General features: G+C 40.5%; 1 protein-coding gene across 2 annotated transcripts in view; it reads right to left on the bottom strand.

Moving 5' to 3' along the window:
- Nucleotides 1–4754: 4754 nt before the first annotated feature.
- mtus2a (microtubule associated tumor suppressor candidate 2a) overlaps nt 4755–13582 on the bottom strand; it is a 194484-nt gene continuing 185656 nt past the window's right edge. For both annotated transcript variants that reach the window (XM_066699875.1, XM_066699876.1), the window contains exons 15-16: nt 11396–11493; nt 4755–8432 (exon numbers count right to left, since the gene is read on the bottom strand). In XM_066699875.1, coding sequence (XP_066555972.1) covers nt 8222–8432; nt 11396–11493 — 309 coding nt within the window. In that variant the 3' untranslated portion in view covers nt 4755–8221. The remainder of the gene's footprint in view (nt 8433–11395; nt 11494–13582) is intronic.

Raw genomic sequence — 13582 nt, 5'->3', positions numbered from 1 at the left:
AAGACAAGTTTGTTTTATCAGTCTTGAAAGGAGGAAATAAATGTTATTGAAAATGCCATATTTACTTTTTCAAGAGGCAAAACTGTAAATCCTCCTAACAGCCTGCTATTTAATTGTGTTGACAGTACAAATCCTTCATTAAAGAGAGACTTCCTACCTGGCTTTCCAAGAGTAAAAAGAAAGCAGAACCAACAATATACCTCAGTTTAAAGCCTCACTGTGATTGTTAGCCCAGCCTTCCAAAAACCACAGTCCCATCAGTTATTTTCCAATACCTGGCTTTAGTCTAGTGCGGTTGGGTTAAAAGGATTGCTCTACTTCCTGAGATTTCATGAGAAAGTCTTTAGTGACATTTCTTCAGGGTGGATAATGTAATTAAATGACGACAACAACAACAACTCAGAACAAACAGAAGTCTGGTACCTGTAAAAGTGACCAAAGTAATTTTAAAATACATACATGCAACTGTAATAAGCAGTCCTTTTTTCCGTTTTAATATTCTAACCCAAAGTGCAATAAAATGTGTCAACATATACATACATAGTGTTTCATCATTCCACACAGTTTAAGTTTCTAAACTATGATTACAGCTTTTGACCATACGTAGAAAAAAATAAAAATAATAATAAGCATGCTTTCATGTTTACTTGTTCTGAAGCATGGATAAGGAAGAATAAAATACACATCTGTACATTGGTATCAGGGAAAAAAAAGATACAAAATATTTAATAAACTCACTCCAATGCATAATTACAGCAGCTCAGACCTACTACACTACCGCAGAGCAGACAATCCATTGGTGGGTACATGGCATGTCCATGGGACACAAAAGCAGTCAGTGCAGAAGTTCAATACCTGATAATGTTTTAATATATTACTATTGTAACCATTCTTGAATATAATCTGCATGAACCTTTAACAAGAGATTAACTAACTGTACAGTGAGGGGAAAAAGTATTTGATCCCCTGCTGATTTTGTACGTTTGCCCACTGACATCATTTTAATGGTAGGTGTATTTTAACAGTGAGAGACAGAATAACAATCCAGAAAAACGCATTTCAAAAAAGTTATAGATTGATTTGCATGTTAATGAGGGAAATAAGTATTTGATCCCCTATCAATCTGCAAGATTTCTGGCTCCCAGGTGTCTTTTATACAGGTAATGAGCTGAGATTAGGAGCACTCTCTTAAAGGGAGTGCTCCTAATCTCAGCTTGTTACCTGTATAAAAGACACCTGTGGACAGAAGCAATCAATCAATCAGATTCCAAACTCTCCACCATGGCCAAGACCAAAGAGCTATCCAAGGATGTCAGGGACAAGATTGTAGACCTACACAAGGCTGGAATGGGCTACAAGATCATCGCCAAGCAGCTTGGTGAGAAGGTGACAACAGTTGGTGCGATTATTCGCAAATGGAAGAAACACAAAATAACAAAATAATCTCCCTCGGTCTGGGGCTCCATGCAAGATCTCACCTTGTGGAGATGATCATGAGAACGGTGAGGAATCAGCCTAGATCTACATGGGAGGATCTTGTTAATGATCTCAAGGCAGCTGGGACCATAGTCACCAAGAAAACAATTGGTAACACACTACGCCGTGAAGGACTGAAATCCTGCAGCACCCGCAAGGTCCCCCTGCTCAAGAAAGCACATGTACAGGCCCGTCTGAAGTTTGCCAATGAACATCTGAATGATTCAGAGGAGAACTGGGTGAAAGTGTTGTGGTCAGATGAGACCAAAATCGATCTCTTTAGCATCAACTCAACTCGCTGTGTTTGGAGAAGGAGGAATGACCCCAAGAACACTATCCCCACCGTCAAACATGGAGGTGGAAACATTATGCTTTGGGGGTGTTTTTCTGCTAAGGGGACAGGACAACTGCACCGCATCAAAGGGACGATGGACGGGGCCATGTACCGTCAAATCTTGGGTGAGAACCTCCTTCCCTCAGCCAGGGCATTGAAAATGGGTTGTGGATGGGTATTCTAGAATGACAATGACCCAAAACACACAGCCAAGGCAACAAGAAGAAGCACATTAAGGTCCTGGAGTGGCCTAGCCAGTCTCCAGACCTTAATCCCATAGAAAATCTGTAGAGGATGCTGAAGGTTCGAGTTGCCAAACGTCAGCCTCAAAACCTTAATGGCTTGGAGAGGATCTGCAAAGAGGAGTGGGACAAAATCCCTCCTGAGATGTGTGCAAACCTGGTGGCCAACTACAAGAAACTTCTGCCTCTGTGATTGCCAAAAGGGTTTTTCCACCAAGTATTAAGTCGAAGATCATGTGAAAGCATATGATATGATATACTTAGATTTCCAAAAAGCTTTCGATAAGGTTCCACACCAAAGACTGATCCTCAAATTGGAAGCTGTAGGCATTCAGGGTAATGTAAGTAGATGGATTATGAACTGGTTGATGTATAGGAAGCAGAGGGTGTCGATTAGAGGAGTTGCTTCTAACTGAAGTGAGGTTGTTAGTGGAGTTCCACAGGGATCAGTACTAGGGCCTTTGCTTTTTCTAATCTATATTAATGATCTGGACTCTGGGATAGTTAGAAAACTTGAAAACTGATGATACTAAAATAGGTGGCTCAGCAGATACAATCTTGGCAGCACAGGCTATTCAGAGGGACTTAGATAATATTCAGTTGTGGGCTGACACCTGGCAAATGAAATTCAATGTGACAAGTGCAAGGTAATACATGCAGGTAACAAAAATGTCCACTATAATTACACTATGGGAGGTACAGATCTAGATTAAGTAACGCATGAGAAAGACCTAGGAGTCTATGTGGACTCCTCACTTTCTCCATCCAAGCAATGTGGGGAAGCAATAAAAAAGGCAAACAGAATGCTAGGGTATATTGTCAAAAGTGTAGAATTTAAAACAAGGGCAGTAATGTTCAAAATGTACAATGCGCTAGTTAGACCTCATCTGGAATACTGTGTGCAGTTCTGGGCACCACACTTCAAGAAGGATATTGCTGCTTTAGAGGCAGTTCAGAGGAGAGCAACCAGACTTATTCCAGGTCTGAAGGGAAAGTCCTACTCGGAGAGACCGAGGGAACTGAACCTTTTCACCCTGGAACAGAGGAGACTACGTGGGGACTTGATTCAAGTCTTCAAAATCATGAAAGGCATCGACCACATCAAACCAGAGCTTTTCCAGATCAGCAGGGACACACGCACCCGGGGACACAAATGGAAATTGGGCTTCAAGGCATTCAAAACGGAAAACAGGAGACACTTCTTTACACAGAGAGTAGTCACAATCTGGAATAAATTACCCAGCGATGTGGTAGAAGCTGAAAGTTTGGGAACATTTAAAAATAGACTGGATAGGATCCTTGGATCACTTAGATATTAATGAACACCAAACAAGCACGATGGGTCGAATGGCCTCCTCTCGTTTGTAAACTTTCTTATGTTCTTATGTTCTTATGAAGGGGTCAAATACTTATTTCCCTCATTAACATGCAAATCAATATATAACTTTTTTGAAATGCGTTTTTCTGGATTTTTTCTGGATTTTTTTGTTGTTATTCTGTCTCTCACTGTTACAATACACCTACCATTAAAATTATAGACTGATAATTTCTTTGTCAGTGGGCAAACGTACAAACTTTTTTCCCTCACTATACTTAAGAATAAGGGATCCTTCATTTTCTAGTTTTTTAAGAGGATATAGTATGCATTGTCTCTGTCTTTGAATTCACACAGTGACTGACAGATTTAAGAACCTGAAGTCTGCTTCTCATCTGTGGCTTCAATACTTGATCTGAGGTTACCGACATACACACATACATAAAAACAAACTTCTACTCTGGATATTTCTTAAACCTGTATTGTAGTTTATTACATTTTATCCTTCTCTCCATTGTTTTGGTGCTACAAAATCCACTGTGTGTTGGTTCCCACATTTTTTATTCTGTATGTGGAAATGTGCTGTGCAGTAAGTTAGGTTGAACAGTATAGCTACAGGGACAGTACAGTTACAAAAAGTTGGCTCAAAATCGTGGGAACCAAATATCTGACAGTAAGTTGGCATTGTGGGTATATGCCAAGCACTTTTTAGGTGCTGCAATATTTATTGGTTTGCTTCAGTACATCAGTAATGAGATTTTGTCTCAAGTGGTGAAACAAGTCAAAGAAAGTTGCTGCCAAGATAGAGCTGTCCAAAAACCATAGTGTTGGAGTGAAAAGGAATATATTTTTGGCAGCTTTAGTGAGCCACATAGAACCACTGCAAAGTTGTAATGAGGCTTAGAAATGACAGTTGTTCTTTCAGGAATGAATAGTTGCATGATATTAGATTCTAAACTACTGCAACCTAGATTGAACAAAGGGTAGCTGGCGGGTTTATACTTTGGGATTTTCTTTCAGCGGTCTTATAATTGTTACATTGTGCAGTGAACAGGGAGGATACTTGTTACTTGTTACAAAGATTCTCTTCAGCCAAACCATCCTGCCATATCGCATCACACTACAGGTGAGTGGGCCCAGCAAGATACTGCACTATAAGAACAATCAGTAGATGCTCTCTGTTATATATATTTGTTATACCAGTGAGTAGCACTTCTCCCTCATAAGCAGAGAGAAGGCCCTGATACAGGCCTTCAATCCTGGTGCCATAGCACCACAATAAAGTTAGTTTTATAAAAAACTAAATCACCAATTTCTTAATACTTCTTAGTTAACAATCAATTAAACAAGTTTGTTTCAGATTATCTGTAAATAACTGACATTGACATAACCAAAACGATTTATTTAATTGATCAGAATGAAATATTTCCAAGTCTTTATGAATCAACGTTTCAAGCATGACCTTTAAAACATGCAAAGGGCACAGACCCCTGCTCTAGTAGGATGATAATGGGGTCCCATCCTGAATGAACTCAGTGGGAGATGCAGATATATTCAGCAGGCTAGATGCAGGACTATTCAAATATACATTTTTGAGATGGTACCCAGACTTAAAAAAAAAGGTATCAGATGAAAGAGATTATGTAGAGGTTATGTAAATGTTTGATTTCTATGCAAATTTTAACTATCAGTTCAGCACACCACTATTATAAAAGAAACAGCCATTGCGACAGTGTGGTAATTACTTTCTTTACTTCTCTGCCCAGAAAATCTGATTTCCTCTTTGTCCATAAGGCTGTGGCAATGACCATTACTGTCAAAATTGTATCTGCAAGAATTGCACTCTTTCCACTTACAGCAGTTCACATATAATCGGTGAAATGGTCATTTCAGAAGTCATTTTTTAAAGATTTGTAATAATAACAATGAGCAAACTGCGTAAAATAGTAGTGTAGAACATAGTATTAGCATTAGTTTCACAAGATAAATATTACCTCAAGGAAATATTACCTTGATTTTATAATATCAGTAGTGTTACATATATACTGTCATCTACCATCTTTTCATACAGTATTATTATATGCCTTTCATAGGTCCCAGGAAATACTTTTATTCTATCTCACCAAACCACACAATGATTGCTTTCACCAATTTGTCAGGACTGGCTTACCAATAGATCCAGCTTACATAGAATCTCAAACAACCCCTAGGGGCAGGAAAGTGAATGGATATATTTTAATACATGTTTTGGCATTTGGCCTAATTTATTACACTAAAGGAACAATGATTTAGCCATGCAGACGAAGTCATTGGAACTCCCACACTAGGTTTATAAGGCAAGAGGCTGCTGCTAATAAATGTTGCATTTGGAGTAGTGGAGGGATGCTCATGGACAAATGGAGTGGGGAGTTTGCTGCTTAAATGCATGCTTGGATGGAATGTGGAAACAATATGAGACTGAAGTTATGTTATACATAACCTTTCCTTTGAGCAGTGTATTAATACAGTACAATACTAGCAGTCTGTAAATCAAACACACTTATAAGTGCTGTATTGGATTTCCATTCAGAGCAAAGCTAAACCTGAATCAAACAGCATATCTGTGTAATTGCAAAGTGTAAAGCAACCATCTCAATTTCAGACATTATTTGTGATCTGACAAAGCTGACAAAACCTAGCTTGAGATTGTCCAATTTAGGCTTCTGTTCAGGAATACATTTGGAGGGAGAGGAAGATTAATATAGAGGTTTAAAAATATTACCTGGCCTTTTTATATAAGTAGATTAGGCACAAAGATTTAACACAAAGGGTTTATACTTTAACCTTGCTAGGCCTGTTCAAATTTTGACATAGATGAGCTATGGGCAAAAACCTGATATTCACCTGAGGTGAAAGACAAACAGCACTGGTATGAATAGTTTGTTACGTATATGTTTGAAAGCTCTAGACTATCTGAAGATATTTTTAAATGGAGTTATTCACTGAGATTGTCTGATACTGTCTTAAAGTTCCAAGGGTACATAAAGAACTTGTTTAAAAGGCTTTTTTTTTTTTTTTCAGCACTACATGATTGCAGTGGCTTGCCAGATCATTAGAAATTGAGTGGACGTTTTACTCCTTTTACAATGAGCTTTGGTTACTTTTTTACAGGAAGATTGTGATTGTAAATTATTCTGTTTGTGTACGAGATGTTTGATTATTCTGGATGTTTTTATGTGTTGTCTGCCGCTTACCCAATAACCCCTTGTTACATCTCAAGAGGTTTTATCCTGGATAGCAACATATTTTAATAAAAACAAACGACAAAGAACATGGATGATGTGCTGACATCTCCCTCTTTGTAAACAGGGGTGATCTTTCCAGAACAGGGAGTCTGGGCCCTTTCTGCATCTGGAAAAATATTCTGTATAGTGCTATACAGTTAATATCAAAGGTCTTAAGGTCATGTTAAACTGTAAAATGACTCAGTCTCTACCTATGTGTTTAAGAAAGTATCTCAGACAATATTTTGTGTGTGCTGGATTTCCCCTTGAGACCTTCCCTAGGTCTCAAGGGCAAAGCTAGACATATTTGTGAATACGTTGATCAATGTCTTACATAGTAGTGGAGTGAGCTAACACTGCACAAACCCTGAACATACAAAGACACTTTAAAACTGGCTTTATAGAAATAGCTCATACACACAATTCTTTTTCTAAACCATTCCAGATTTACATTTTTGTTTTCCCTAAATGCTACTTATGCATGAGAGGTAATAAAAGGTTGACCTGGACTTGAACAAATAATTACGTAAACCTACATTGATCGCACTTTCATCTACCTTTTCTTTCAATTAGGAAAAAAAAAACTGGATACAAGAGGAAGGAAGAAGAGACTGAACTCCACCAACTGCTGCAAAAAGGGGTTGGTGGTAGGTTCCTTTTTCTCCATCTGTACAAGAGTATTACACTAGTCTGCAGTTAGAACTGGAAGACTTACAGTACATGCTTTTATAGAAATAAATTGAATAAATACAAATGTAAAAATAAACATAAAAATTATAGGACGTGAGGAAATCATCTGCTTAATGGGCAGCTTTGTCCTGCGAACTGCGGAGTATGAGATACACAAAATCAGCACTACAAATGTTAGCGCTCGATTCTGTGTTGCGTTTTTTTTTTAATGTATTTATTTAGTTATGAAAAAAAAAAGGAAACCGCAGATAGAGAAGGCAGTTGGAGGTTCAGACAAGGTAAACTGCTGGTGTATGAATTTCGATAAGTGCCAAAGAGGCAGACTGCAAGGCGCTTCTTGGAATCTTGGTGCGTTATCCTGGCCGAAGCTGACGGTACAGCAGATGAGAAAAAGAGGCCACCTTGAGATAAGAGGCACAATGTGCTAGAAATCTAATCCTGGATGTTTGCTTAGCTTGTTCTTGAGAAGTATTGAAGCTTTTTCTACTTGTTGTTTTGTTGGCTTGTTCTGTTTCCTTCAGTCAAGAAGGGGGGAGCGTGGGGAGCAAAGTAGAAAGTGTTTATTCCAAAACTGCCTCATGTGACATACCTGTGATTTTATAGACAAAGTCAAAAAGGGAAAAAAGGGGGTTTCCACGGTTTTGGTTGTGGAAGAGAAAGTTTATTTTTTTGCGCTCTGGTGAGACTTTGAGGGAGTTGTATGCTGCAGGGGTCTGAGTCCTTGCATACAGGAATAATTGTTACAAGGTGGTTTGTAAATATCGAGGTTGGGAGGACTCCCTGTGTGTACCTGGAAGAAAATAAAATCTGTTCAGGGGAAAATGCGCGTTGTATTGTCGTCACCCCCAGGGCAGAGACTTGTTTGTGATGAATGGATCTCCAGGGTTCGTCAGGGACGGCCTCATCTGGGGAAGGGGTTGAGTCTGGAGGGAGAGGCAGGCCCAGGGGAGGAGCGGTGGACGGGTGAGGAGGAGGGCGACATCCTGGGACTCAGCAGCTCCCCGGTCTGGAGCCGCCACAGCAGTTCCTCATTGGTGCGGCTGAGACGTTTCTTCTCATTGCTCTCCTTCTCCACATGCTCCTGCAGGTTGGCATTCTCCTCCGAAAGTTGCCTGCAATGGGGGAGGGGGAGGAAGGACAGCACACCGTTCCTACAGGATAGGCAGGTCAGTACATTTCCTAACATGACAATGAGTGAGAATAAGTGCATTCCCAGAGAACTGTGTCCTTTAAAACTGGCCCTTGAAGGTGTTCCCTCTGAGGCCGTATTCAGTTAAATTAACTAACTATTCACTTAAATTGGTTCAGTTAACCACTTTTCGACATCTAACGCGGGTGATGATTCAAAGAGATCTATACAACCTGCTGGCCCCTCAGGGACTAGAATTGAAGAATACTGGGACAGAAAAAATAAACCACTACTATATTGTATTGAGCATGTGTAAGAGTGATCAATGTATGTGAAATGAGCCTGTTATGGTAATATCATTACTTTGTAGAGCGTGTTGAACCAGTTTTTTGGTTTAGCGGATTTATCACTCTTGTTGGGGCTGTGTGGATCAGACATCCTGAGATGCACCAAAGACTGCAGTTTGTGGGGAATGTTGCCACCCAGTACAAATGCCCTGTGGTAATGAGACCTATTTCAGGTGTTCCTCCACTCTAGGATATTCAGATTGTCATTACCTATTCAGAGGCTCTCCAGCCCATTCTGATCCCCTGTCCAGCAAGTTTCATAGGTCACCCTCATACCAGACATTTGTTGATACTTTTCTGTCTGTTCAGCTAAGCAAGTGTTAGTATATAATATGTGTTCCCAGTCTTAAACAGTCTTGATTTAAGGTGGCCTATATACAGTTAGGTCCATTCATATTTGGACAGTATCAAAAGTGTCATCATTTTGGCTCTGTACGCCACCACAATGGATTTGAAAGGAAACAATCACAATGTTCTTTAAGTGTAGACTTTCATATTTAATTTGAGGGTAGTTACATCCAAATTGGGTGAACGATGTAGGAATTACACCCATTTTTATATGTGGTCCCCCCAATTTTATGGGCTCAAAAGTATTTGGACAAACTAACATAATCATGAATTAAATTGTGAGTTTCAACACTTGGTAGCAAATCCTTTGCAGTCAATGACTACCTGAAGTCATTGGATTTCTTCCCTGGTGATGCTCTGCTAGGCCTGTACTGCAGCTGTCTTTAGTTCCTGCTTGTTCTTGGGACATTTTGCCTTCAGTTTTGCCTTCAACAATTGAAATGCATGCTCAATTGGCCATTGCAGAACATTCCACTTCTTTGCTTTAAAAAGTGTTGGGTTGCTTTCGCAGTATGCTTCGGGTCATTGTCCATCTGTACTGTGAAGCGCCATCCAATGAGTTTTGAAGCATTTGGCTGAATCTGAGCAGATAATATAGCCCTAAACACTTCAGAATTCATCCTGCTGCTTTTGTCAGCAGTCACATCATCAATAAATACAAGGGAACCAGTTCTCTTGCCAGCCATACATGCCCATGCCATACCACTACCTCCACCACATTTCACAGATGAGGTGGTATGCTTCGGATCATGAGCAGTTCCTTCCCTTCTCCATACTCTGCTCTTCCCATCATTCAAGTTGATCTTTGTCTCATCTGTCCATAGGATGTAGTTCCAGAACTGTACAGGGTTCTTGAGATGTTTTTTGGCAAACTCTAATCTGGTCTCCCTGTTTCCTGTTTCCATCTTGTGGTAAACCCTCTGTATTTACTCTGGTGAAGTTGTCTCTTGATTGTTGACTTTGACACAGATACGCCTACATCCTGGAGGGTGTTCTTGATCTGGCCAACTGTTGTGAAGGGGTTTTTCTTCACCAGAGAAGGACTTCTTCTGTCATCCACCACAGTTGTTTTCTGTGGTCTTCAGGGCCTTTTGGTGTTCCTGAGCTCACCAGTGTTCTCTTTCTTTTTAAGAATGTACCAAATAGTTGATTTGGCTACACCTAATGCCCCAAGAACAAGCAGGAACTAAAGACAGCTGCAGTACAGGCCTGGTAGAGCATCACCAGGGAAGAAACCCAGCATCTGGTGATGTCTATGGGTTCCAGACTTCAGGTAGTCATTGACTGCAAAGGATTTGCAACCAAGTGTTGAAACTCACAATTTAATTCATGATTATGTTAGTTTGTCCAAATACTTTTGAGCCCCTAAAATTGGGGGGACCACATATACAAATGGGTGTAATTCCTACACCGTTCACCCAATTTGGATGTAACTACCCTCAAATTAAAGATAAAAGTCTACACTTAAAGAACAATCTTGATTGTTTCCTTTCACATCCATTGTAGTGGCGTACAGAGCCAAAATGATGACAACTGTGTCACTGTCCAAATATTTATGGACCTAACGGTACATTATAATAAAAACTTCATATCTAATTTGGAAATTACAGCAACTTGCTTATTCTGGTAATCTTACACTGATAATGATTGCATCATTATTACAGAAGGAACAGTGCCTCCCAAAACAACAGAAAACCATTGCTAATCTTTTTTATCCACTAAGTTACCTTGCTACAAAATGCCAATTTCTGGACATTTGGACATTAAATGGATTCAATTTCTGAGATATCAGCAGAAAGTGCTAGCTGATTACCAAGATGAATTGGAATGCTGTTTCCCTGTAATCTCTTCCATGGGAAAGGGAAAGGATACATAATATACATAGATGTATCTAATTCTACACTGACAGATCTGCTATTTTCTTTAAACTTGTACAACTACTTTAAGAAAGTAAGGAGATCATTTCCCTTCAGGGTGAAATAAAGAGGTTTGAAAACCTCTCTGTAAGTGTCTTGTGTTTGATTAACTATCTGCTCCCACATTTGAACAAAGTAGTCTATTCCAATGCAGCAGAGGCCTTTGCTTCCCATCATAATGAGTGAGTGGATACCTTCTTTCTCCATTTCACTGCCACAAATGCTATTACCGAATAATAGCTAGAAAAATCTATTTACAGTGAATATGGGATTGTGACAGTGACTGACTTTATTGCTCAAAATGTTTAATTCATGCTCCAGAGAAAGTAACAAACCTCGACATTGCAAGGTTACGATCTATTCTGGCTTTGAGATCCTCATTTTGTTGCTGGAGGACTTGAACCCTTTCTTCTAGAACCACGTTTTTCTCTGCCTGTGAAAATATGAGAAACAAGGTCCGTTTGTTAGAAACATAGAACAGAATAGGAAATTCACATTAAATTTAGTAACCCACATGCTCTTGAATGTCTTTTGCAACAAACTAATACAAGTTATGTGAGCTTTAAAGAGATTGTTGTTCTATATCCCTAATCATATTGTAAGTTGCACCATTCTATGCAAACATGTAAAATGTAGTAATTGGACTTAATTAACATATTAACAATGTCTATTCTGACTAGGTGTTGTTATTAGTACTATTACCGTTCCTTTGCTGCAGTTTTGAAACAAATGTCCAGTGATTTATTCAACCAGATTTTTTACCATATTTATCCACCAGATCCTCACGATTCTACATCCATTGAATCGCCTAGTAGAAGAAAATGTTATGCAATTTCGGTGAGTGGGGGCCACCTTCAGCCTTACATCTTGCAGCTTCCAGGTGTGCACATGGGATGCTTTAGCCCACGGGCTCCGCGCTTCCAGAAGCCGCTATTCTCTTGCTTTAGCATTTTAAACATGTGTTGTGTTTTGAAGGCGCCTTAATGTAGCTTTTATGTGTATATATTTATTTTAATAACCAAGACCACGCAATAACAGGGGCGTACAGAGACTCAAATGAGGGGGGGGGGTTAGACTATAGTGTGGGGCTGTGGATGAATTGTTGGGTGAATCAGCAGTGGCTAGTAATGGCCACTGCCCTACCCCCCTCCCCTCTGCACGTCCCTGTTTTCCATCCAAATTTTACCACTGATGCCCTATTATGTCTTTCAAGAGTATATAAATAATACTATAATTATACAAGTCGAATATTCTGCACTGATTGACGCATCAGGCAGTGTTTCCATGACAACAACAAGTTGCGTCGTCCATGTGTGTGTTGACAATAGCCTAATTTTTGGGTTGGAACCACAGAACTGTTTTGATTGGGCCCTATCTGTCACTGATATATGACATTACACCATTTATAGTCAGAGAGCGACAGTTCCCTTTCAAGTCTACAGCAGGAGCCTTGCTCAGAGTTGACTTCGGTCCCTCCATTGAGATCTGCTGTTCAATCATTACTTCCTTTACCAGTTTTGTCTACAGATTTGAGTGAAGGAGAAGGAGTGAGAAACCGATGATACTCCAGCTAGAGCAGTCTCCTGCGGTTTTGGTTGGCTGACCATCCCGCCCGCTTCTCTTCCCATCTCCCGGTTGAGGAAATTCCCATATTGACTCGATCTCTGCCGGCCTAGAGTCTAAACCATTTGGCACATCGAGAGCAACAGGACCGACCTCCCTCAACTTCATCTGCTGACCTCTCGACCAACTATTGACCTCTCTACCATACTGCTGACATCTCAAACATGCTGTCCTAACTCTAGACCAAATGCGTCGACCTCGACCACCACTGTCAACTTCTCGACCAAATGCATCAAACTCGACCACCACTGTTGACTTCTCGACCAAATGCATCAAACTCGACCACCACTGTTGACTTCTTGACCATTGCCATCGTTATCGACCACCACTGTCGACCTCTTGACCATCCCTCGTCGACCTCGACCACTGCTGTCGAGCTCTTGACTACTGCTGTCGACCTTGTCCTACTCCGTCGGTCCGCCGACATTTTGACCTTTCATCGAACTCCCGACGATCCTGACGACATATCGACCATCGACGTTGACAACTATGATTGATTTCGAGGCGCCAGGGCCCCTGGGAGCTGAGTGAAATATGGCTGAAGCAGGTGTATTGCGGCTTCTGGAGGCGTGCCTAGCTTCCATACAGAGTGCATGAACCTGTCCTGATTACGTTGTCTTAAACTGGGAGAATAATGCTAATGCAAGTCAATAGCGGCTTCTGGAAGCGTGGAGCCTGTGGGCTAAAGCATGCCGTGTGCGGCACCTGGAAGCTATGAGATGTAAGGCTTAAACAAGGGCATATCGGCTTCTGGAGATGCGGAGCAGGTGAGCTAAAGCCTGCCTTGTGCAGCACCTGGAAGCTGCGAGATATAAGGCTGAAAAAGTGAAAAGCCAGCTTCTGGGGGGAGGCGGGAAAGCATAGGATAAAGTAGCGTTTTTATGCCACTAGCGGGGAGT

The sequence above is a fragment of the Amia ocellicauda genome, chromosome 3 (genome assembly GCF_036373705.1).
Source record: "Amia ocellicauda isolate fAmiCal2 chromosome 3, fAmiCal2.hap1, whole genome shotgun sequence".
NCBI classification, from domain to species: Eukaryota; Metazoa; Chordata; class Actinopteri; order Amiiformes; family Amiidae; genus Amia; species Amia ocellicauda.
This window is presented reverse-complemented; position numbering and strand designations above follow the sequence as displayed.